Source organism: Myzus persicae, unplaced genomic scaffold (genome assembly GCF_001856785.1).
Source record: "Myzus persicae strain clone G006 unplaced genomic scaffold, MPER_G0061.0, whole genome shotgun sequence".
NCBI lineage: Eukaryota > Metazoa > Arthropoda > Insecta > Hemiptera > Aphididae > Myzus > Myzus persicae.
Window position 1 is genome coordinate 133,934 of NW_019100504.1, and position 27,424 is coordinate 161,357.

At 27.5% G+C, this 27,424-nt stretch overlaps 2 protein-coding genes across 4 annotated transcripts; both read right to left on the reverse strand.

The window, feature by feature from the left end:
• Window positions 1-2,404: 2,404 nt before the first annotated feature.
• On the reverse strand, window positions 2,405-5,161 carry LOC111028873. The gene is made up of 3 exons (XM_022307651.1): window positions 4,939-5,161; window positions 2,764-3,107; window positions 2,405-2,580 (listed from the first exon to the last, which is right to left on the reverse strand). The coding sequence occupies exons 1-3, from the start codon at window positions 4,993-4,995 to the stop codon at window positions 2,538-2,540; spliced, it is 444 nt and encodes a 147-aa protein (XP_022163343.1). The 5' UTR covers window positions 4,996-5,161; the 3' UTR covers window positions 2,405-2,537.
• A 4,894-nt stretch (window positions 5,162-10,055) lies between these two features.
• Window positions 10,056-19,232, reverse strand: LOC111028575 (protein diaphanous). Of its 3 annotated transcripts, none has more exons than XM_022307280.1 (18): window positions 18,981-19,232; window positions 18,512-18,584; window positions 18,038-18,280; window positions 17,812-17,913; window positions 17,529-17,728; window positions 16,214-16,532; window positions 15,586-15,696; window positions 15,280-15,515; window positions 14,507-14,637; window positions 14,276-14,424; window positions 13,342-13,668; window positions 13,042-13,184; window positions 12,678-12,945; window positions 12,274-12,513; window positions 11,920-12,180; window positions 11,408-11,572; window positions 10,842-11,088; window positions 10,056-10,739 (listed from the first exon to the last, which is right to left on the reverse strand). In XM_022307280.1, exons 2-18 carry the CDS (start codon window positions 18,548-18,550, stop codon window positions 10,651-10,653), a joined length of 3,270 nt encoding a protein of 1,089 aa, XP_022162972.1. In that variant the 5' UTR covers window positions 18,551-18,584; window positions 18,981-19,232; the 3' UTR covers window positions 10,056-10,650. The 3 variants fall into 3 exon arrangements, with proteins under 3 accessions (XP_022162972.1, XP_022162966.1, XP_022162981.1); XM_022307274.1 differs by having other exon boundaries at window positions 18,837-19,231; XM_022307289.1 differs by lacking the exon at window positions 18,981-19,232 and adding an exon at window positions 18,654-18,774.
• Between the last annotated feature and the right edge of the window lie 8,192 nt (window positions 19,233-27,424).

Genomic DNA, 27,424 nt, shown 5'->3' on the forward strand with positions numbered 1-27,424 from the left:
GGTTCCCATAAGTTGATGTTAGTGAAAATTAGCAACAATTTGAGCGTAAATCCACAATAATTTTTTATTAGCGTCCTAAGTTAATAGGCATATGACAAAATTCATCAAAACCACGAAAATTTGCATATTTGTTTGTAGTACATACATTCATACATACATCCATACATGCGTTAATACATAAATACATACATAGACAGTACTGTACAATTTTTATTTTTTGCCTCAAATCAGACGTACACGGTGAATAATTGAGAAAAAAATTGTTTGGCAACGAAAAATGTACATTTGTGTGTAGGGGGTTTGAATAGGCAAAAAAATAGCACTGCGGTGCCAAAATTTTGAGTATAGTTACGTCATAGTATATAAATAGTAAATAGGTGTATAATAATAATATAATTTATGTATAATTTTAGGTTTACTTACCAGCTATAGTTGGTTAGAGTATTCAAAAAAAAAAATTGAAAATTGTACGATTCATTGTGTTTTATCCGTAATGACAACGATTATAAATGAAATGAGTACTCCATTAAAAAACTCAACATTTATTTTTATTTTCACTTATAATTATATAATATATTATTTTCTAATAGTTGTTTACTTATACCTATTTATAGTTGAAAATAAGTTTAATAGGTATTATAATATTTATAGTATATTCAATACTGAATGTATTTAAGAGTGTGACAATAAATCTAGTGGCATTAGAAAAATTATGTTTGATAAACGTAATATTATATTGTACCTACCTATTATTCATTAAATCATTGAAATTGCATCTCATTAGTCAAAATTAAATACAGTATAAAAAATAAAAAGCACAAAAGCTACATTTTTCGGTGCGATAGCCACCGGTAAATGGCCAGGGTAGTTCTTTAGAATCTAGATGGTCTATAATCTAGATGGTTATAGTATTTATTTAATAATGTGGTTTATTATATGTTATTACAAAATTTTAAAACCATAAATGTTTTTCTAATTTCATAAAATATGAAAACAGACTTGTGAGGTTCGTGTAATATCACTAATATCGTTTCAAATCATTTTATTTCAAGCTTTATTGATGGATAAGACCTGGCGGTCTGATCAATCTGTTAAACATCAGTAAAATTTGTCACCCCGCCCAACGCGGCTGAAGCTATACCACTGCAGTATACATATATAAAAATATAGGATGAGTGATGACTTTCTCTAAATATAACCCAACTTGTTTTTTAATGTCCACTGTCTAGACACTGTATTTAATCACCTTCAAATAATTAAACTAATATTTAAAATTTAAAAACAACAATTTAATATCATGTGACATATTTTGCGACGAATACACTAGCTGGGGCTTGTCATTATTTTTACGCATTAACCTAAATCTTTTTTTTGCATAATATTAAATGGAAATTATGACGCTCTTCGCTCTTGTCATATTTCATTTTTACATGCATACTAAACATTCGATTTTAGGAAAAACATATTTTAATTACTTTCTGATTTTATTTCTGTATGGTATGTAAAATGTGTGTAGGAGTATTCAAGTTTTATTATTTTATCAAAACAACAACAACGATAAACAGATATACAAAATCCAACAAAAAGCAATCTTGGGGGGGGGGGGGACACCAAATTATTGTAAGTTCGAGCACGGTGAGGGTAAAACTTTATTTGGTGGTCAGAAATATAAACAATGTAATACATACGAGTAAGAATTAAATAATTACGCATCTATATTCTACATATAATATTATGATGTATAAATGATTGACCCGGGATAAATATTAAAATTGGTGGGGTAACAATTGTCACCCCGTAATGATGCCTATGCTTACCTAACTACCCCTACACCTATTTAAAATATATAAGTACCTAAATTGTTGAATACAAGGGGCTTATACGAAAGTATGAAAACATCATAATTTTTACGATTCACGTTATAGAGTAACACACTAATATAATTCGAAATTCCTAATCATGTAAACAACAAAATTTAGGGTGAATCTTGAGTCTCTGACAAACTTTTGGCAATTATACTGAACGAACGGAAAACTATAATCTTGTCTCTTGTGGAATCGGATCCGGTCTTGAAAATGTGACTGCATTGTACACTAATAATTCTTACCATGGATGGCGAATCAACAAAATAATAACGTGATAGTTATTGGGGCTTATAATCTTAAACTATTCATATTTTTAATCATTAATTTTAAGTATAGGTGGGTATAATACTACCGTTCACCATTGAGTTTATTTATAAAATGATACATATAATATATAAATTATAACAGTATGACTATATCATAATCAAAAAAATATTGGTCCTATCCATATAAGGTCCAATTCTTGTCTAGTCCAACTATCAGTTATATCGATAGTATATCAGTAACCACGTTACGATATAATAATAATAACAATAAAATTTGAATTAAATTATTTGTGTGTATTTTTTACATAAGTATAGTGATCATTATTTTATAAAATAATATAATTTTCTGTTAAACTGTGATTCTGCATGGCCATTTTTATAAAATTTAAATGCACCTCTTTTACTTTCAAATGTATTCAATTCTCATATTGGAAAATCCAGGAATATATCTGCGTACAAAAATGTTGAAATGAGTAGAAAATATTTTATATTATGCAGTTGCTTAATAAGTAGGCGGGTAATCAAAAACAATAATAATTTAGTTTAATAATCAATTAAGAAAATACTATGATTTCTAGACCATCATTTATTATTCTGTGTGAAATTGTTATTGTATTTTATTTTATACATACTTGCTGAAATTTTCAAAAAATTTAAATTGATCCATCATTGGGGAAGTGCTGTAATACGATGTACTCGAATGCCCAGCAGGGTTCTTGATTGCACCGTTAAATGAATTATTATTTATTTGTTGGTTTTTATTCGAATTCTGATTTTTAGTCGACTTTCTACTATTTTTCTTAACTCCTTGATATTTTACTATAGGCTGTGGATCATTGGCTTTTAATACAGTTTGTCCGTCACTCGACACTGATTGGGTGAGAACGTTATGTTCGGTAATTGTTGATCCTTTGTCGTAATTAAACTCGAACGGTAAATCTGAAGATGGCACTTTTCCGGCTGTCGATGTAAGAACCTTCAAACAATTTAAAAATTATTGTTCTGTAAATTAGCATATAATATAAAGGAAGTATATTTATTATTTAGTTTGAATTCTAATTATATAATTATATTTTATTTTATGAAACTGAAAACATTTGTCGTTTATAACTGAAGGTAAATTTTTGTAATAAGACAATTTATACGACCTGTGAACTAATTACTTTATGACATCGTACTATATTATTATACCTACTATATATATTCATTTAAAAATAAATATATAATAACCTGTACACAATCATAGGGTAATCGTGTGAGTAGGGGAAATGGTATTTTGAGCCAATTTTATTACTTGTAATTTGGGAAACCATAATAGGTACATTTAAGCGCGTGTGTAAAAATTAAACATGTATTTTTCGCCACATCAAAAAATTCATTTTGGTAATTTGTGGTACGACAGAAAATAAAATGGAAGATGTAATCTGTGTCACACTTTCAAATTTAATTGTTGGAATTTACCTGCAGATAAATTTACTGACACCGCATCGGAAATACGATAATACCAACGAGTGCCGGATATAATATTGTTATGTTCTACTAATAGTTTAAGTAGAGGCGATTACTTCTACAATCTAATAAAAATATTATCAATTTTCAAAATATCGAACAATATTGAACAGCAGCATCGTGATATTTACAATTAGTCCGATATTAATTGAGTGTGAGTTCATATCTCATATTTGAATATTTCACATTTAAAAATGTTTTAAAAGTATAAGTAATGGATAAAAATATCGGTGAAATTATTAAAAGTACCAGAGACAAAGATTTATTATTATTTAAAAATTTTTAAGTATCGAAAAGTTCATGAATCTAAAATGTAGTAGAGTAATGAATAAATACATATTTTATGTAGTTTATAAAGACTAAGTATAGCAGGAAGGACAAGTGATCTTCTAGAGGTCCCCACGTCTGAAGTAACAGACAAATTACTTTTGATAAAAAATTACCAATTTAAAAAAATTGTTATACTGTTTGATGTTAGTTAAAACGTGGTCAGCTCTTCCAAAAGCCGATCTTTAAATGTCTGTCTAAATAGTCATAGTTGCGAATTTGCGATACCTACATAAATATTATAATATGGTTATGTACGAATACAATATTCACTATGTTCGAAGTATGTTGGCTGTTAGATTTAAAAAAAATAAAACCTATCATTTATAATGCAACTTATACTGCAATCAATTTTAATATCTAGTTGTTTACTAATATAAATGCCGTGCTCTGAATAAATAATAATAATACATCTTATAGTTTTATTTGGTCAAGTATCTATATATTATAATACTTTATTTAATACAATTGTGTCATAATGATATCAACAACTTACAACTGTCTTATTTGTTTATTAATTTTAACAAATTATTAAATGATTTTTAAAAGTTATTGTACATAAACATAATATTATATATGCAATAAATCCCTACATAAATTATGAATAGTAAATAGTACCTATTGTCTAGGATTATATTTAGATTCTCTTAGATTCTAGGTAGGTACATAATGTTAATTTTATTACGGAACAAAAAAAAATCAACGGAATTTACATTATTTTCTAGTAAAATGTTTGGAGTTTATACGTGGCTCAGAATTTAATGTAAGTATTTCAAAAATTGTTTGTCAACAATATTAACTGTATACTCGTATACCTATTTATTATTTTACATACGCACAACTATTTCCCAGGGTGCCTTTACAATTATTGAAAATATATTGTGGAATGATGGTAATCTAAATCTACGTTTGTGAGGGATTTAGTCACCCCCCTACCCCTGTAAATATGTATAGTGTTATAATTTACTCACAAATGAATGTAGCAAAAGACAACCGAACAACGCAGCTATCAATGTAATTGTCGTCATCGCGAGTGTAATAATAATAATTGTTAATAGGTAATTATTATAATTATGTGTAATATTATTGACGAATTCTCGATGGGCAGTTGTTACAAGCTATTGCAGATTTTCAGCCCACAAGTACTCGTACAGGACCTTTTATATGTGTGCCAATCGCATAAAATGATGTCATGTGAGAGTATGTATGACGAGATCATACTTTAATCGTTTTAATGCGGCAGTTGGACTTAGTTTGTGCCTGGCCAATATTCAAATAGAAAATTAACAACAGGTAAATAAAAACGGTCTGTAAACATCACATTATAATATCCAGCTACAGATAGACAGATAGTAGATACTTAACTAGTAACTATCTATTTAGGTACATATATACAGAGTGATTCAACAAACATGCTCACCCCTTTTTTCTCTAACAGTGCAGTTATTCGAAATCTGATTTTTTAATTTTTAAATATACTTTAAGACCATATTTTCAAAATCTTAAGATTTCTTCTACTACTTAAGGAATGTCATGTGGAGATAAAAGCTTCTGTTTTTCAAATCAGGACACCCCTATTCAACTATAAACTATACAGTAGATATTTTTTCTGAAATTTCTAACGTGTTAAAATCAAAAATTCAAACAAGAAGTTTTTAAGTTATTTAACTTTCTGTTCTAAACATAAAAGTTTCCTTTTAATAAGATTACAAGAAATGGGGATTTATGGTGATTTTAAAATTGTAGTTATTTATACCTATTAATGTATCGATATAAATAATTTGTAAAAATGGCCCAAGTATAATAAATACTAGACTCAATTGTACGTTTATTTAATGTCATGTAAAACCAGTTTTAAAGGATATTATTCTAAGTACAAACATTTTATTAACTAATAAGCTACACATTCACATTTTGAATGTGATACATCAACATTTTCCAAAAAACTATGCACTAATTAATTTACAGTAAAAGAGGGGGGGGGTGATCATTTCAAAAATAGAAGCTTGTATCACCACAGGACACTCCTTAAGTAATATAAAAATCTGGTGAAATGCTTGATGAACCGCCCTGTATAATATATATTGCACGCGTATAGGTATGTCAATAATGTTAAATACATATTTTAATAATACGTACTTGTTTGATGATTTCATTAACGCGTGTTGTATCGTTTGGCTACATTATAATGTTATGCAGTTCTTGTAATTATACACATACGACCTGTATTACGGGTACCTACCTATGTTTAAGTTTATTTATAGGTAAATACAAATTTGTGTCATATTTGCCTCGTCAAATTAGGTACTGTGACAATAAGGTATAACGGTGTACCCATTATATTTTGTATTTTTGTATATGACGAAACGTCGAAACTATTGTTGGTTTATTAACATAACTGTCTGTAGAATTATAGGAAGGTAGGTAATTATTAATTGCATGTGGTATAGACAATGTAAATGTAACCTATACCTGTGTATTTTTTTTGACAATATCATTTTTTTTTATTTGGGCGGGCACACACTAATCCATTGAAAAAAAATGTCATGATGCTCTAAATTTGGTGCACTGCGTACCCTTTGTACTGCTTTGGCATGTTCCAGGCCTCGATGCGTCTTGGGCTTGATAAAACACAATTTTATTTAAAAGTAGGTATTCACTAATAGTCACGTGCATTTTACCTCAAAAACTATACCTCGTCGCACTGCATTAGGTTAGTGTTGTTTCTGACATACTCGTAAGACGGAAGCAATATAATATATGCCGTCATCTCTAAGGTTCTCTAAAGTTTTAAATTTAAAAAAAAGTTGAGCGTGAATCCATAATTAACTTTTATAAGTGTCTGAATTTCAAATTTAGACAAAATAAGTTAAAAACACAAGAATTAGAAATTCATAACAAATGTTAATTTTTTAATCAAAGATTTGAATCGAGATTCCTTATAAGTTTGTCTACCTTTTTCACAAAAAAAAAAATGTCTACTGAAAAGTCAAATTAAATTTGAAATTTACACCAAATGTTTATTTTATCATTTCCTATTATGGCTATACTTGATAATAATAATTTATTGTAAATAAGAAGACAATTTACAATAAGTAATCAAATAATAATGCCCTTCGTGGGCAAATAGTACAGATATATAGAGTAAATACAGATAACATAAGTTAAAAAATTTAAATAATGATCTCCACTAAATACATAATTAATTTAACTCATGTGTAGTACATTAGTGTTAAACATAAAATACAACTAACACAAAATTATAAGTTATTACTTAGAATACTTGATAACATTTTCAATTTTTCTTAGCATTTTTTTTTTGTAAGTGTCAATAAAATTGTGTTCGTTGGATAGAAAATATTGAAAATTTAATACAAAATTCCTTGTATATTGTTACAATAACGATTGAAAAATATTAAAAATACATAGGCTTGACATTTTTTTTAGGCATTTAAAGTCAGATTTTGACAAAATTTATCAAATTGAAAATTTACAAATTATTTTGTAGTTAAAAATGTATAAAATATTCAACTTTTACCGTAGTGTGGCTTTTGCTAGCAAAAACCCACTAACAGAATACTTAGTAGCACAAATAAATTTAACTAATTTCTGCTTCCATTTGAGGTCCAAGAATTACAAGCAACTGTCTGAACAGTTGAGTACTCGGGTAATGCTCTAATTATTTAATTTTGGTCCTTGTACTGATGAAATTGTTCATATAAAGTATTAGCCATTCCACTATGCCGTAGGTCAAATATGTACAAAAACTGAATTAAGATTTAATCAAAGTTCGTAGGCCATAATAAGTACCTACATTCATAATTTTAAATACTAAATGAGAAATGATTTAAGTAAGGTTTCATAACTAGCTGCTGTCATTAACTAGCTGCTAAATAAGACTACACTAATATCCCTACTATTAAAAACGCACATTACATCATTAATAATAGTTATCGAACAAAATGGCTATAGCAATTGTAGTTAAATTAATGAAGAGTATTTTACTACCATGATTATAAGTCAGATTATAAAGCCATTTGGAACTTCCGCTTTACAACATCCTACACTTTTAATGTAAATACGAACTCAATGTCATCAATACGAATGAGTATCTCACAAAATTATTTTTAGCGATAACATAAAAATTATTGTAAGGGAATCGAAAGTCAGGAATACGACAAAGCGCAAATCATCTGTTACTTTCGGCAGCTCAAAAGAGCAATATTAAATTTAAAGTTTACACCTTAGTAGTGAGATATAATAGCTCAAAAATTAATTGCATTGCCTGGAACAGTATTGTACCTGTTGCACTATAAGTTTTGGTTTAAAATTTGAGGATCATTATTATATCATATTTAGTTCTACAATGTGTTTTTTTTATTTCAAAAACTATAGTGATTGAGTTCAGTTAAATTGTAGTATTATTGTATTGTAATTTTACAGTAGGTACAAAATCAACTCGATTTTTCCATAATTTATTAAAACAATATTGTTTTTATACTATAAATGTTTAGTTTAACTGTTAAAAAACAGTTAGATTAAACCCGGTAAGGTTAAATAGGATTTTAAAGGAACTCACATAAAGTGCATTATTATATAGAACAGAATTAATGAAGGAGATTTTATCTATAAATATTACTATGGTAAAATATCTTCTAGTAAAACCTACTATCAAAAAGGAATTTAGCATTTAATCATCTGAGAAGTTTTTTGCATTACCTACCTAACTTAACTACTGTGAATAATATTATAGAGACATAAACTATAATTATAATATTCATTGGCCAGGCCGCTAAACCCTCTAAAAATATAAGCTCAACATGTCCGCTGTCCATAGGCAAACTGTGTGGCTCAGTACTTTAATTTCATAGATAGGTAAATTGTATATTGTGTCTTTAACAGTTTCACTTTTCTATCATTTATATTATCTAAATGACCCCTATACACAACTTAAATATTTACTACCAAAATAACTTTGATAAAAATGAATAAATTAATGGATATGAATATGTGTAACTCATAAATTTAAATATGTCATATACATTTTTTAAATTTGTATAAATATAATATTAATTTTAATTATATTTTCGATGTACATTTGTATACAGATATATAATAAATCGTTAGTTACAATATTTCTTAACTACTATGTATACTCAAATAATATAAAATGTTTAACCGTCAACATTTTTACAAACACATAAAACAGTTGTGTTGATATTCTCGTTATTATACAAAAAAAAGTCTAAAATCAAAATATAAGCATTAGAGATTTTAAAGTTTTTGATTTTTACATCTGATGACACTTGCATAAAAAATAAAAACATTCAAGATACAAGAATATAAATATCAATACTATAAGAATTAAGGAATAATAGAATTTTATACAACTCAACAGTAAAGTTTGAAAAAAAATACTAAATTATTTCCATTTACATGTAAATAACTCACATGATAGGTACGCAAAAAATGTATATAATTAAAATGTTGTATAATTCGCAAATATACTTACTTAATAGTAATATTTTTAGTTAATTTAATCAATATAAATGAGCAACAATATACGGAACAGTCTCATTATTTTATCATCGTTATTTCAATATTTTATTATAATTGTTAAACTATCTTAAAAAAATGGATATTTAAAAAAAATTTGTTACACAAAATTGTTAATTCAAACTAATTTATCTAAAATGTCATAAGTATCACAGGTTTGAAAAATAATTTGATTTTTTATTAGTATCATAAAGCATATAAGATTTCATTCAAATATTATGATCTCAATAACATAGCTTGTTAGTCAACTGCTTATTATATATATATAAATATATATAAAAAATGATGAACAACTACAATAGTAGAAGAGGCAATTAAAAAACTATGCATTAAACATATTAAATATAATATTCTTACTTTTTAAAACAAAAATAAAATTTTCAAGATTCAACGGTAAAACAGGAATTACGAATTAAAATTTGACTAAAATAATAAAATGTGACTAATAAAATAAAATAATTGAATTCTAGTAAAAAAGTTCATATACAATTTACTTGAGTTGAAAAGTTTTGTTTTACTATTCATTTAGTAAGAATGATTTGAGTGAATAATAAAAAATAATAGTTTTAGTATAGTGCATTTCACAACAATTGTCACTCGATACAAACGCGCCAGGTGGCGGTTATTAATCAGACCAGTGGTTTACAATTTAGACTGGAATATAGAGCATGTATTACATTATACATTTCCCGCCATATTTAAGTACAAGTTTAGTATCCCTTGATGAAAAATTGCCACCTGGCACGTAGGTACCGAGGGACAATTGTTGTGAAACGCACTATAATCAACATATTTTAATTAAAAAATAGGATATTATTAAAACAATTAAGTTCCTTTAGAATATAATATTATTTAAAGCTAACAAATTTGTATATGAAAAATGTACAAATTGTTCATATTCAGTATGCCTCTTTTACTATTAACATAATATTGTACATCATATTAATACATGTTTTGTCCTAAGTTATTTTGAAATAATTAATTAATCATAAAATAAATATTGTCGATGAAAATAACAAGTATTTAATTTGAATTAATATAAAACACAGTTGAATAGTTCATTATGGAAGAAACAAAATGTAAAACTTGCACCGAATTTCATCTATAAGCAGTTGCAATGAGCATTGTTAATGTTGAACTCGTGTAGTTGGTAAATCTCGCTCTGTAAAAGCAGTCCTTGATCGACTGCGATATAACAATGGAGCTCTTTTATCATCTAAAATATTATAAATAGACATTTGGAACAAAATAAATAAAATTACACATGATAATTAATTTAATATATAAGTTAAAAAATTATTTAATAAAAGTGTATTACCTCCGGTAGTTGTGCCACCACCTGGTCTTCGACGTCTTTGATCTCGACTAAATGCAGATCCTGTTTGCAATGCCTCAAACAAACTATCCATTACACCTTCTTGTGTATGATCTGCATTCATATCAATTAGTGCCTTTTTACGTGCTGCTCGTTCCTTTTTTTCTTTCTCTGCTTTATCACGAGCATCTCGAGCACGACGACTTTTTTCTTCTGCTTCTCTTCGTTTATGATTTTCTCTTTGAGCTTCCTAAAATTTATATTATTCTCTATAATTGCTAGTTAATAAAATATTTTTGTGACCATTATACAATGAAATTTAAGAACAAGGTGGACCCTGATTATGTGCATAAATTATACTATATTAGAATAAAAAAACAGTGCACAGTATACATGAATAGAAGATAATAGAGAAAGATATGGAGTACTATAGAAGCTAATATCACTATTAAAGGTAGATTCATTGGCAATTGCTGAATACTATAATAATAAAATGTTTTTTCATGACATTGAGACATCTTCATTATGTATTATATTTCATTAAAAGTAATTATTACAAATGTACTTACATAGAAACTATCTTTAAATGCTTTAAGGTCAGTGAAAAATTCTTCTAAGGTATATTTTGACTTGTCAAACACATAATATTCAGCTAAATCATCATATAATGCTTCCATTTTCTTACACATATTTTGTAACAATTCAAATTGTGACTTAGCTTCTTTAGCAAATGGCTAGAAATGTTATACAATTTTGAAACAGCTATTATTATAATGGTAATTTAATAACATTTTAATATAACAATTAAATTAAGAATACAATAATATTGATTAATACCACAATAGTAAGTGGAAAATAAAAAAAGACAAGGTCCTAGAAATAAGTCTTAAAATGATTATAAAAATATAAGACATTTTCCAGATTTATTTTTTGCATACCATAAATTGTTAAGAGATTTTTATTATTATTGTATCTTCAAAAACAAGAAAAAACTTTTGAATAAATATTTTGTTATAACTTTAAAATTATTTATGACAAACAATAAACATATGTTCATAATAGATTTGTATGGAATACTTACAGTCATAACTTCTGAAAATAAATCATCTTCGCCACATTGTTGTTTACTACAATTATTAGTAAGGTCCACATCGAGGTTACGTAAGCTCGTATCCATAATACGTAATGTTTTTTGTATGACATCAATTGATACTCTTGCAGCTCTATCACAATGTGTAAGTTCGTCACCAAATGTAATTAAGTCCGGATAGTTTTTTTCAACTATATCAACAAGATAATGAAGAAGAGTTGACTTATTTTCTACATCTTTTATTGCAGTGAGCTGTTTGAGTAAAAAAAGCACATTAGTTGTTTTTAAATTTCAATACATTATTCATTAATTTAATAAGTACACCAACTGCAATACAACACTTACTTTTGGCAAAAAACTTATCTCAAAACCATAAGCTTGTCCATTTCGTGAACCACTATTCATATAATTTCCCAATAATAAAACAAGTTCCAACATTTTGTTAAATTTAACACCACTTTTAACTTCTTCACAAGCTGCTGTACCTGCCACAATGGCTGGTTTAATATCTTGTACCATCTCAGGATGATGTTGTCGATAACTTAAAGATTTAAGCCTAGGAAGCAGTCTTTTAATTTCTCCCATCTACAAAAAAATTAAATAATATTAGAAATTAGAAATTAATAAAATTCTACCACATCCAACATGGAAAATATAATACTCATAATAAGAATTATAATTTGAATTAAATTCAAAACTTCGGACTTAAATATCTTTGATAACTTAAATCTCGTATTCAAAATACTCACAGTTACAGCGAATTGTTCTGCTTCTACAAGATCCTCATAAGGACATTCTAAATCTCTTAGTTTCTTTAATTGATCTGGTGGTGGTAAATAATTGATTAGTTGATCCAGCACATTGCCTTTTAGTATTACATCATCACATTTGAGAACACCACGTTTTACATCAGCATAACTCAAATGTTTTAATGAGCCACCCAATAAAATTGAAAGGTTTTGAGAAGCTTTTGGTTCCAATACTTTTAAACATCTTACTTTCTTTAGAGTCATAGTCCTAAAAGTATGATACAAAATGTAACGTTTTACAAGTTTTTTGACATTCAACATTTTTTTCATTTTTTATTCCATCAAATTATAACATATTATTTACTTGTCAGTGGAATCTTCTGGTTTTTTTCGAGCTGGCTTTGATGAAAACTTTTCAGATAACCCTTGTAATATATCATTGGATGCTAAAGCTTCTTCCTGAACACGTGCCCAAAAACATTTGTCGGATACTTTTTGAGGTATTATCTAAAATGATATGAATATGGAGTTACGAGATTGAATGTGTGATAATCATTACTGGTTATTATATAATAATATTTTATTTAACAATTTATAAATTATAAGTTCATGTTACTAAAACCTTAATTCCAAAAATATATTTGTGTAAATTATGTTTACTTACACTCTTCCAATTTGCTCGTTTAATGCCTTCAACATGCCACAGTTTCTTAGGTTTAAGACCAGGAGGTAGTTGAGCTCCTAAATTACCAAGTGGAGGTGGTGGACGAGGTATTCCAGTTCCCATCATACTTGGAAATGGTGGAGGTGGAGGAGGACCACCTCCAGGCATTGGGGGTGGTGGTGGTGGAGGTGGACCAGCAGAACCAGGCATAGGAGGCGGAGGTGGGAAATTGCCACCAATAAACATAGGTGGTGGCGGCGGAGGTGGCGGTGGTGGCGGACCACCAGTATTTCCATCTTGCTTTTTATTTAATCCTGATTTGCCATTCTAAATTATAAAAGATATCAATGTTGAAAATATTATAAAAATATTTTTATTTTAACATCTATAGAATTTATTATATTTTATCTTTGGCCTTGATGTATGTTTACGGCATTTGATTTTCTAATATAAACCTTAAATTTGTAGTATCAAGGAACGATATAAATAAGATTTTTTATAATAATTGTAAATGGATACTTAAGTATCATTATTGAGAATATAGAAATATTATTAAAACTTACTATATAATCCTACTTATTTAATTTAATTATCAGCCCAAAATAATAAATGTATACATATTTATAATATACATTAAAACTTGGTTAACTTAAACTTTTTAAAGTCAAAATCATTGATATTTTGAACTTTTTCTCGATCCCTATAATTGTCTATAGTTATATTCTTCGAAAACTCAACAATTTCCAACCAGCCCCCTTCAACGTTGAGTTAACCGAATTCAAATGTATTTTCTTCTGATTTTCATACTTGCTTTACCAGAACATACCTATCATTTATTATTTATTAACAGGGTTTACATAGGATAATTATTAATAAATAGATTTTAAAAAAATACTGATAAGTTTTTTTTACTAAATATTACAAAAAAACTTACATTTTCCATAGATGAGTTCGACATGAACTCTTTTATGGTAGTTTCAGCTTGAATTAATTTGGCTTCTGCTTCCTGGCGAGTAGCTACAGCATGTTCTAATTTATCTTTTAGTTCTTCAACTCTTCTATCTTCTTCAGCTTTAGATTTTTCTGTTGCCAATAAATTATAAAAATTAATTTAAAAAGTTCAAGTTATAACTTACAGCACAGTTCAGCAAAAATTATAATTTACCAACAACAGTGTCAATTAATGGTTGTACATCTAATTGAAAACGCTTAGTAGCATGAAAATCTGGATCACAGCCATTGCGATGTAAAACAATTTGCGATACACATTCTTCTATAAGTTTGTAAAAAGCAGGCCTTAAAAAAAATAAATATAATTAATAATACATTTTTTTCACTTTATTCTAGTAATAACATACAATAAACTAGAACATTTTTCGAATGAAAAATGCTTACAATATGTAAGTATTAACAATGCAATTATTTTTAATTATAATATACATACAGTGAGTAATTTTTATATAAGTTACTAAAGTAACATGTATTCAACTTTTTTTGTAGCAACTACCATTCAATAAAATATGGAAATGTATGCTATTTATTGTTTATATCTCATATATATTTTAAAAATCTAAGCAATAAAATAGAAAATAATTTTTTTTATTCCTTTCAGAGAAACAAATATTTCAACAATTATAAATATAACTTTAATCATGAGAAATCCAGTCATTAAAAAAAAAATTGAATTAATTTTTAATAATCAAAATAAAGATTCTTTACTAATTTTTAATTACCTACTAGAATGATTTCATCCTTGAAAAAACTCTATAAAATAATCAAAACTAAAAAATAATTATTATAACCAGGTTAATATAATAAATACATTTTTTTAAAAATAAATTAAATGTTTTCATTGATACATCAATGTTATCTTTTTTTGATTCAGAGCAATAATTAATTTTAATATTATCAATCTTATTTTTTGTCAAAAAATGTTACCTGATAGAAACATCATCTTTTATAAATAGAAAATGTTGAAGTATAGACAAAAGATATGGTTCAGCAGGTGAATCAGCCACAATGTTTTTAATGACATCAAAACAATCTCCTACATCATCAAAATCCATGCGTACATTATCAAATCTTTGAACTAATTCTTCATAATCATCTTCCTTATGTACATTAAATATGTTTAATTGTCTACTAAGATCTTCACTGCAATCTTTTTCTAAGCTCTGAAAGATATTCATTGATTAAATACCTTGACTGAATTAATAATTAAATATAATTAAAATAAAGACTTACATCAATAACATCATACATGCCGGCTCGCATGATTTCATTTCGTAAATGACCACGAAATTCCAAATCTTCAGGAGTGGATACAATGGCATTAATAAACTGTAAGCAAGCTACCTAATAAAATGGAATAAGCTATATTAGTATACAAACATTAATTAAATTAATTATTATTATAAAGTTATTTTTCTCACCACTATTTAATATTAATTTTAAGTTAGTAAAAATAAACATTTGCATAATACTTTATCATCCCTAGAAATAGTGCAAGCTAGGAATATTTTATTGTATATAAATAAAATAAAAATATATAACTTTATACTATACAATTCTAAATACAGTCGTTGCGGCTTAAAGTAATCATTTTGGTACTGAACAAAATGGATAACATATAGCGACTGATAATACTAAACAAAAATTAAAGTATGTACGAAATACAGCTAGTACTTACACTTTTTGATAACAATATTTGATTACATTAACCGTGAATTTAATAAGCGGCGACCACTGTATTAACTTTCAATTTAAGAAGACTTAATTTAATTAATATTATTTAATAGTTATAAACAAAATCAAAATACTTAAATTAATTGCTAAATACATTAAAAATAAGAACTAAAATATATTTACTCACTCTTAAAGCTTCATTTCCTAAAGTTTTTAGACCCTGAACTATAGGTAAGAATCTACAACGATTTTCAATATCCGCACTCATAGTTATGGCTTCAAGAGCTTTTTCATGACCATTTGGAGGTATTAAACTAACAGCTGCTAAGACTTTTACTGCCTCCAGCATAACAGCAGGCTTATTAATATCAAGTGATCGAGCAATAACGGTTAATGCTTCTTTGTGTCCAAACATTTGTTTTAAGCCAACAGTGCTATTCATGATTGCTTTTAAACATCTGATACATTCATACTGTATGCGAGCAAACTGAGCATTTTTCCCATCACTAAAAAATTAACAAATATTCGTTGAAAAATCTTTAAAATGTATTCAATAGTAAAACGTACACATACAATTGTTAACAAATAAAGAATAGATTTTTTAAATACCATACAGGAGTAATATTACCAATTTATGACAAATCCTATGTGACTAATGAAAAAACCTCAGAAACAAATATATTTTATCAAAGTTAATAATGTGCAAACAGAACTGGGAAAATTAAATAAATGTTTGTAATAAATATAAAATAATAATTTCCCTTTTCATCAATATTTATGTCATATTATTCATTAACAGAGATGATGCAATACTTTCAATACGTGGCTTGGTGAGGTACGGTCGTAAGCTCAATCTACAGACACGCTCTGAGTGTACATACCGGCCAATTCACTAGCTCCCAGATGGGTGATCATCCAGGTTTTTAGCAATATCTTAGCCACACATACACGAACACGATCCTACCTACATAAAAACCTACTAAACCTATACAAAAAATTCTCATACCACCTCACACCCAATAGCCTATGTTGTTGCGGGTTCTCCCTAATAAAAAAAAAAATACTTTCATACAAGTGAAGTATTGATACTTTTCTTTTAATACCAGTATTTTCAGTTTGATACTACGATAACAAAATTTAACTGATATCATTTCTCATATAATGGTACCGTATATACAGGCCAAATGTAGCACAAAAAACCCCACTCAATGGTTGCAACATCCGCCCTTTATGAAATACTTTTTTAAGTTGAAGCAACAATAACATAATCAATAAATCATCTAATTAGTTCTCGCCTTCAACAATTATTGACTTCTATCCGATTTACCAAAAAACCTTTAGAGCATTTACTGATATCAGTATAAGATATAACTAACAAGTAAAAGTATGGATTCTTTTTTTTCAATATCCTGTCCATTAATAACTTTATCTATATTAGTTATATTTTAACTTCATAAATATATAATAATCAGATTAATACTGTAATATAAAATCGTACTTACTTGCGATAACATTCGTTGAGCACAGATAATACTTGACGCAATCCTTCGGTGCCAAATTCACTAACCCAACTTAATGGATGGTTAGTTAAGGCAATACGAAGAGATACTACACAATTATATGTCTTATTGGCACTTAAATCTGGTTGAGAAAGATATTGGATATACTCTGTAGGTTTGTCACATGTTTTTTTATTTCCTTCCTATTAAAAATATATTTATGACGACATTAACGTTTTGAATTCAAATAAATAAGAACATAATATTTAAAAAAAATTTAACTTACATTACTTGATTTCTTATAATGCATCATTAACATTTTTTTTTTATTCACAACCGATTGGTCTCTTATTGGCGTTTTTTTCTCTTCTGTTAAATTCATATCATCCTAAAATATATATAAGCTTAGATCCAATGAATTGAATATTATGTATAATGTAAATATACTTTTTTCCAACTAAAAATATACTAAATTGTGTATGTAAATAATTAGAATGTATTTTTTTTATTACCAGCATTTCTTCAAACTTATCATTTAGTGCTTCAACATCTAAATGTTCAACAAACATTTCACACTCATCTGCATCGTTGTGGCCACCTGATGAAATATCATTATCCGAGTTAATGCGTGGCAAAGAGCGGCTGCCAACACCATATGTACTTCCACTGCTGTAGATACCATTGCCACCGACACCACCGATGGGTGATGCTGCCGCTGACCCATATTTTTTTGGTCGTCCAAAAATTGTATCTAGCTGCAAAGACATACACAAAATCAATATTTGATAATAATAGGTAAGTTAAAAGTAATAGCAGAAAATAATAAGTGTATTAAATAATTTTAATGAAAAAATAAAATTTTGTTTTAAGTTAATAAGAATTTGTTCATTAATTAAAAATATTTATGATCATAAATGTAATACACACTGAAAAGAAATTAAAGAAATATTACTACTCGTTAATGTTTGAAAATTCACATCACTTACAAAACCAGTGGTTGGCTTGGTTTTTTCTCCGCGAGACATGTTTATTCTGTTGAATATTAATTACTTTCAACATCTAAAACAGATAATAAAATCAAACAATTCATTCAATAGATAGAAAAACTTAATTCATTATATAATATACATAAGGCCCGTCATCTAACAGGAAATCTCGATATTATCATTTAATGAAACAATTGAGAAACATAATGTTACATAGGTATTGGATATGGAGAAATTAAAAAAAAACCGATTTGAATCACAATCGATTTCGTACATTCTGAACTATTTCAAAAGCACGTATGATAATGTAGCAAATAATATTTACTTAAAAACCTGTTGAATGTTACTACTATACATAATAATATGTATCAGTATATGAAACAATGCAGGAATCGTCACGGCGTAGTAAATGGTTGAATCTAGTAGGATAGCACCGGGTTGGACATTTCGATGTGTATACGTTACTCACCAAATAACTTTTTAGTTTGTATGAAATTTATTACAGAAAGAATATTATCGCAATGAAACACTTAAAATTAAGTTAGAAACAACAACAACAATACGAGCAATTAAAATAACTCGAGCGTTATCACTTATCTGCTTGTACCACGGTCTCGGTAAGATAAGGCATTCTAAAAAGATAAGATCTCCCACAACTCGTTGTTTGTACTCCGGTCAAACGCACGCTATTATTCCACTGCAATCGTTTATAGGTCGACTTGGACTCAAGTCATTATAATACCACAAAATCTTCGATTATTACATTGTTATCAATACTATTAAAATGTATCGACGATTCTCATAAGTCATAGGTGGTGGTGTGGAATTCACGGCGCTAATAGTAGAGTAAATACTTTGCGACTGTGCGAGCGCAACACTCGAGGGTCCTAAGCCTAACGTTGCGTTACGCTCCGTTACGTACCTGTTTCGCCTACCTCCAAACTGCCGTTATTGTTCTAGGCCGTTTGCGCAATCATTTATCGTGTAACCATTAAATGTACGTTCAACGAATAGGTAGGTACCTACTACTTATTATCGTGTAAATAATGGAAATTACATTTTTGATTAGGTGCTTAAAAAAACATATAGAATATAGTTTACACTTCTAGAATGGACGTTAAAATTTTGTTATGAATTATGATTACCTAAAAATATTACCTACGTTCACTGAATGATTTTTTTATGGCTTGTTTGATTTTTTATTTCTCACTACGTGGGGACAATCATTATTATTAAAACAACGCTAACGCACTTCCATGGGACATTATTTAACTGGTGTGACTTTTTTAGTGGCTGAAAACGATGTTGATGTCAGAATTTGTCGGGCCTTGGGAAATTTAATTTTGATCTTAAGCCAAAAAAAATAATGCAAATACCTACGCGGTGCACATAAATATACTAGCTACGGAGGCGGACCTCTGCATACCCCTCCTAGTTTTAAAGGCAAAACTATGATTTATTTTTGGAAGGGGGTTATATAGAGACATAGAGTACATACCTATACTATATTTATGCAAGGGAAACTAAAACATTCCTTAGTTATATTACCATTTTTAAATAGGTATTAAAAAGTTATAACTTATAAGTCACCAGAATATTTTCAACATTATATAAATTATAATTCACCTACCTAATTAATAGTAAATTAGTAACCCTGGACTTAGCTGACTGTTTAATAAATACTGATGTTAAAAAAATAACTTTCTAATTTCTAAAATAAATTTCATTTTATTCAAATACTTAATAAAAATTACTTATTCAAAAGTACATTTTTTTCATAAGCCTTATATTATGTAGATCCGATTTAGAGGAAAATTCGTTTAATTCATAGAATTATTTTGTTGAAAAAACATAACATTTTATTTTTATTGGAACTAAAAAAATGTTCAGCATAAAGACACATTCATTTTATATGAACGATTGAAATTATATAATATGGATTTTTATTTATTTACAAAGGTAAATAATGATTTTCCCTCAATCGATTTTTATCATTTTGTTTTATTTAGTGCATTAAAAAAATATCAATTGCAAAAACTTTAAGCCTTTTGTTTTTAGTTTTGTTGTTAAAAATTCATAAAATGTTTAATTTATTAATCAACGCTTGAAAATAGAATACAAGGTTCCCTTGTGTTTTACTAGCAGTAAATTTAAAAGAAACAAAAAAAACACTTGCAATGTTTATTTTTTAAAGATATTTGAAGTTTAAAAAACGATTAAATTGGATATTTAAACAAAAATAATAACGATTTAAGTTATTAGTTCTTACTGGTTTTATTATAATTTTACGCCATTGTAAACTATGAAATAGTATCTAACTATTTATGCCAGGAACAAATTGTGTTTTGTTCTATTGCAGTATTGCATACACCGATATTGGCGATATTGCTTTATTAGTTAATGACAATAATATTATATCATAAAATACAGCACTCAATGACGAGTTGCATACGGGATGTACCATATAGTACAGCATAGCGAGTTTTCTGGTTATTCAATTTGTTTTGTACGTATAGGTACAAGTGTATGACTACGAGTTCCTATCTATATTATTATATTATATACCACAATATATGTGTGTAAAATATGTATCCAACAACTAAACTTATGTAGTGGTCACAGTCCTATAATTTATTATCCCTTTATTCCTGCCTATTTATATTATGATTTATGACTAAATTACACTGTATTGTACTTTAATGCTTGCCGTAATAGGTACTGTTTTAATAGAAAAATAATTCTTGAAACAGCTTGAAAATTAAAACCAATTAATAATTAAATTATTATTAGCATTCTACCACGTAGTGAGTTTTTAATGTTATTTGAATAACCTCATTAACTTGTTCTTTGCAGATCACTGTGGTATATTTTCATCATAATGAAGTAAATGTATAATAATGATTGTATTAAGTATAATGCTAATCAACCTATCCAACCGACTACCGATTATAATTTCGGTATACCACCTGACCTCCGTTATAGTTTGGTCACAACCGATCTGATTCGCACTACCATAAGAGCAATATTTTTATTTAGTAAACATTGCTTATAGCTTTAATATACTATTATAATAAATTGATTTTCATTGCAAAATAAAAGGTTTCGTGAAATATTAAATCTTCAGCATCAATATATAGTAAAGGTAACTTTAAAAATGTACATATAAGGTACCTATCTATTCTTTTGTTTCTACTTACTATTTTGTGCCTAGGGAATAACATTTAAAAGATAAACTTCAGACGAAATCACATCAATAGAGTGCAAATTTAACATTTGATTTGTCTGAGCCAAATATAGGTATCTAGGCAAAAAAGTATTTAAAATTAATTTTAATAAAAAAATTTACCGAGAAAATTATGTTAATCACTTTGAATTGATAACCTAGTATTAGTCTGGGTAGACATGATAAGTGATAACTATCAACAAAATTGTAAAACCACATTGAATGTAAAGAACAATTGTTTTTGCCCCCAATTGAAATTATAATTAACACAGAGCCAGTAAACAGGTATTTAATACTTATATACGAATAATAAACGCAAATACTTATTTAAAGAATACAGTTGTCTACTAATTTTCCTTAAAATACAAAATTAATACAAGGTTCCTTATAACTTGCTCATATAAAAACTGGAAAATATTAAAAAATATAGTCAGAATGTTTTTTATAAGACTTAGAATTTTGAACAATTTGTGAAAATCACAAAAATGTACAAATTATTTTAAGTTAGAAAAGCATACAAAAATAATTCAATTAAAAAAAATAATAACCGTAGATACTTGACATTTTCAATACATGTTTTTTTATCATGAGCTACTTATAGAAATTTTCAATTTTTAATTTTTAAATTTTTTTTTATTTATAAATATCCATAAAATTATGTTGTGTAAAAAAAATTATATATAACTAAATTTATTTCAAGGTTCCTCATAAGTTGTTTTAATAGCAGTTCAAAAATATTAATATTACATATAGTCATGCCTATGCATAACTTTCTTTATTAGTATTTTAATTTTTGATTTTAAATTTCCACAAAATTCTTCAAACTCATGAACATATAAATTATAGTTTAACATTTTTTTTAATGTTCAATTTTTAAAGCTAAGAATTAAAATTTAAAATAAGGTTACTCCTTAGGCGTTCATACTAAATTAGATATTTATACAAAGCATTACGATTTTAGTTGTTTTGTTGTAATTTAAAAATGTTATTCGTGGTACTTAGTTAAAGCATTTACCTTATATTAGTATATACTTTATACACACACTTTTTCAAATTTCTTGTTTCTGGAAAAAGTTCGGAATTCAGCCAACTGTGTTGGGTACTATTAATAAAATAAATTACTTTAATAGCAATATAAATATTTAATAATATTATAATATACCTATTTAGTAACATAGACTGACAGATCGTCTTCGCGCAGAATCGTTTTTTTATACAATGATTTTTATAATTGAATTAAAATGTAATACATCAATTGCAAAGAAACATACGACGCCCAATGTACAGCAGAATGGTATACCCACTAACCCACCTTTTTAATAATTCTCTTCAATATATTTGTAAAAAAATATAATGGCTGTTTAACATATCAACTGGTTATTAATGTTTTGCTATTGACTTTAGCTAGAGATTTAGTTGTAAAATACTAGTGACTAATAAGTATATACTTGACAGTTACAATTATATTTAAATATAAATAATCTTTATTAGAAAAAATTTGCTCACACTTTAAAACTTATGTTTTAACTAAATGACAATAGTTTTTAAACTTATTTTAGGATTTTATTAATACGTTTTTAAAATTGTTTAAAGAAGTTTCGGGGTATGAGTGATCCCGGAAAGAGTTTCCTGCATGATCCGTAAGTCAATAAAATTAGTGTATCGTTTATGTATAATTATATTACTACATATAGTACATAGTCAGGATTTGGAATTTAAAGCATTTTTAAAATATAACAAAAGCTGTTAAAACTTTCTTTTGAGCACTGAAATAAGCACTTAAAATAGGTACATTAAAATAAGAAAAAAAATCTAAAAAATCTTACCACCGATCCTCAAACTCAAAAAATTAAAAATAATAAAGCCTCTTATAAAAAAAAAATCCATAATTTTTCTCTTAAATAATATAGAATACTAAGTATTTGTTCCTGTGCTGATTATATTTGTTAACGACTTTAAAAATCAATTAGATTTTGTTCGTTTTTCCATTATTATGTTAAAGTGTCGTGAATGTCTTAACGTATGAATTAAAAAAATAAACACTTTTGAGTTTCATACTTTAAAGTTGAGATCATAGTAATATTACATAAATTTCCATAGCACACTGCCAGATTTTATATCAAGCCAAAAAATAATCAAATATCTTAAGGGGATTTCACTCTACAGTTTTTAGAGCAAAATATACCTATATATATATATATATATGTGCGTTTCATCGTACTGAATTGAATTTTACTCCAACAATACTTTTAAAAGCAATTCGAGTCCAAGTGATAAAAAAAATTTGACAGTATTTTTATTCCATTTAAATTTTAAAAAATACAATTTTTTTTATACCTACGTCTCAAGTTAAGATATTTTCCTTAGAAGAACAATAAATTGAATATGTGGAGCAAAGGATCTAAAGTACGCTTAACAACAGAATCTGAATAAATTCTGTTTTCAAAATTGTTATTGGTTTAAAATTCAAGTCAGGGTGCCGGAACTCGTTTTTGTCTGATTTACAACATTTTGCCCTGTAATAATTTCCATTTAAGGCATTTTTGACATGTGGAAGCGTAATGCTACTCCACTTGTTGTCGAATGATGTAAAATAAACATCATAATAAATTCAAATATGATTTCAAAATTATATTGGGCTATCAGAATAAAACCTAAGTCAATAAGCAGGAACGCGTATAGGTGTATTTTTCTTTAAAAAAAGGTAGTGGGGAATCACCCAGAGTCCCGAACTTATGTTATAAATGTATATAGTAATTGATAGTAGCAAATGTAGAATAAAATATTATGAAACGTTAGACGTTAGGTATTTAAAGTTTATAATTTTACACCCTTTCTTTTTATTGGCAGTCATATTTTTATAATACTATAATATTGTTCGTAGATATAATCATTCATATTTTATACTTTGATTTTTTTAGCACAGAATATTTATTAATTATATCATTATTAAAAAGCAATCGAATACAAATATTATACAATATTATCCATTTCAAATGTAATACATGTCACGTAATAATGTGTATTTTTAATACACATTGTATTAATAATATTTAACAGTATTATACTTATATTCATATTAGTTAATAATTAAAAATACATTACCTAAATGTTATTTGTAAATGTGTATTAGTGACACTACATGATATCGTGCATATTATGAATAATTATTTTTAATTAATTATGAATGAATCACAGTATTAAACTAATGGACTAAAAACTATCTATTATTAATTAATAGATCAATTATGTTTAATAATTGTGAATAATTACTAATTAGTTTACTATTGGTAATAGCATTCACTATAGCTATTTTAATTGGTAGTATATGCTACTATGCCACTATGATGGTGCCAATATGGATTAAAAATGTAATAGTTAAGAGGTAATATAGTTTTATAATATTCGTTCAAACTTAATTTTTAACGTAGGTGCTTATAATTTCAAAAAAATTAATTTAAGTTGATGTATAGTGTACATATATTTTTCCGAAATCAAACATATTTATAACAAACTCAAAGAATTAATAAAATATATCGAAAATAATTAAATACCTACCTATTATACGTTAATGTTTATACCGATGAGCATATGATTGAATATTTGAATAGCAAGTCGAGGGAGAGGTAGGCCAAAGAAAAAGTGGTTAGAGGTCAGGGTTATGATTAGGGAATATGAAGGCACGTGGCATGGATGTAGAGATAATTATGGGTAGGGAGTAGTGGAAGACAAACATAAGAGTATGTAGTTGACCCCCGTGGCGTCGGATGATAAAGACGACGAATACCTAAGGAGCGTCCATCTATAGATATTATATTTAAAACAAATCAAATAAGCCATAGGAGGAGTCATAGGGTCAAAAAAAAAAAAGAATTTCATAAAAACGAAATCTGTATAAGCTCAAATATACTTATTTATTTTCTTTATGTATAAAAAAAACATAGGTATATTCAATTAAAATTTAAAAAAAATGTATTTTTCAAAGTCGATTTTACACTTTTACAGTCTTGAACCAGCTATGCATATACGTAGTATCTCTTTGAACATAAATATAATATAGCTTCTACCTCTGTTTCCGATAGAAATGTTTCATATTTTGAAATACTTGTCCGAGGTGTCAATGTGTCATCATTCTTTGCTATTTACTTCAGTATAGTTGAGTTTTTGAAAATTGGTGAATCTATTTAACAGCTGTCTTGGAAAATACCTATATTAGAGATACAGAAAATTGTAGTACACCAAAATAATATGATCCCGACTCCTGAAGCAGTGAAACTATGTTAGACTTAAACACACCGCATACCTATATAATGTGACAATGGGTGTATTTGGTGCCATACATTTATTTAAATCTACAGTTTTGGACAGTTTATATTCCGATAATAATTATTCGAGTAGACGGTATATTAAAGTCCTTGGCACTAACGATCACTCCACATCCATAAAATATCTCTAATTAATCTGTTCTGAAAATCAATGGAAGATGGTAAAAATATGAGTTATAGTCTATAAAAAACATCATTAATTAATGTTTAATAATAATTAAAATATGGGGGGAAATTTACATCATTAATTGATTGACGTAATCGAGTAATTCCGGTAAAATCGATTATTCCATATACCTATACCACAATACTTTCAACAATTAGGTACTGGGAGTTGTCGAAAATGAACTTTCTTAAGACGTTGGTTGGTAGACTTCGTCATTATGCAGCGTTTTACAATTTCTAATCGTCGGTGTTGGGATATTTCTGTACACGAAATGTTTGAAGTACATAATACATTATACTACTATTAGACTTACAGCATCATATAATATAAGCGCAGCTTCTAAAAATTAGAAGTACGTAATAATTATAATTTACCTATACATACTACATATGGGTATAAATATCTGCCAAAAAAACGTAAGTAGGTACCCGTGCGTAAGTATTGGTACATATACATACCTACTATAAACGTATTATTCGAAAACGGACTTGTGGAAAATAAATTACTTTCTCTTCCACCTATTATAGCTGCAGTAGGTGCCTATATAGTTATATTCGAACCAAATTTAATCGGTGTCACATCATCATTATTATACATATATTCGTCGTCGTCACAATAACGTAGCTAGGTATATAGGTACAGTATATCCCAAATATCGAATACACCCTATGTATGTATTTCCGCGGAAGTTGTAATACTTTTATTATTTTTGAAATGTTAATCAGATTTATATTCATATATTTATAATAGACTTAATGTCGAAAAAAACCACATTTTTGTATAGTATATATATCGAGACACTTAAGGCGACACGGGACTTTCGGCACACACTGTATTATCTGCAAACCTACTGCAGAATGTCGCGGAAATATTAATGGGTATTGCACGTCCATAGCTGTTTTGTAACCACGGGCCGTGGCGAATAAAACAAATACCTATACGGCGATACATATTATTATTATGTGTCATGAGACGCGACGATTTCACACGCGCGTAGCCGATGAGAAGTAGGAGACCACGGAGGACGCAGACCGCATATATTGGAATATCACAGTATACACAATCGTCGCTAAGCACACATACCTCAAACGCCTATAATATACTCATAGTACCTGTATAATAACAATAATAATAATAATAATAATAATAATAATAATAATATAACTACGCGATGGGTATACGTATGTGCGATGCGTATA

What these genes read in the sequence shown, in the direction of transcription:
- LOC111028575 (XM_022307280.1), bottom strand. Translation starts at nt 18,550, where the DNA reads ATGTCTCGCGGAGAAAAAACCAAGCCAACCACTGGTTTT. An exon ending in CTCAACGAATGTTATCGCAA is followed by an intron (nt 16,533 to 17,528) that starts GTAAGTACGATT and finishes TTAATTTTTTAG; the next exon opens with TGATGGGAAAAATGCTCAGT. An exon ending in AGATAAGTTTTTTGCCAAAA is followed by an intron (nt 12,181 to 12,273) that starts GTAAGTGTTGTA and finishes TTACTCAAACAG; the next exon opens with CTCACTGCAATAAAAGATGT.
- LOC111028873 (XM_022307651.1), bottom strand. Translation starts at nt 4,995, where the DNA reads ATGACGACAATTACATTGATAGCTGCGTTGTTCGGTTGTCTTTTGCTA. An exon ending in GTCTTTTGCTACATTCATTT is followed by an intron (nt 3,108 to 4,938) that starts GTGAGTAAATTA and finishes AATTGTTTGAAG; the next exon opens with GTTCTTACATCGACAGCCGG. An exon ending in TTTTTTGAAAATTTCAGCAA is followed by an intron (nt 2,581 to 2,763) that starts GTATGTATAAAA and finishes TTTTGTACGCAG; the next exon opens with ATATATTCCTGGATTTTCCA.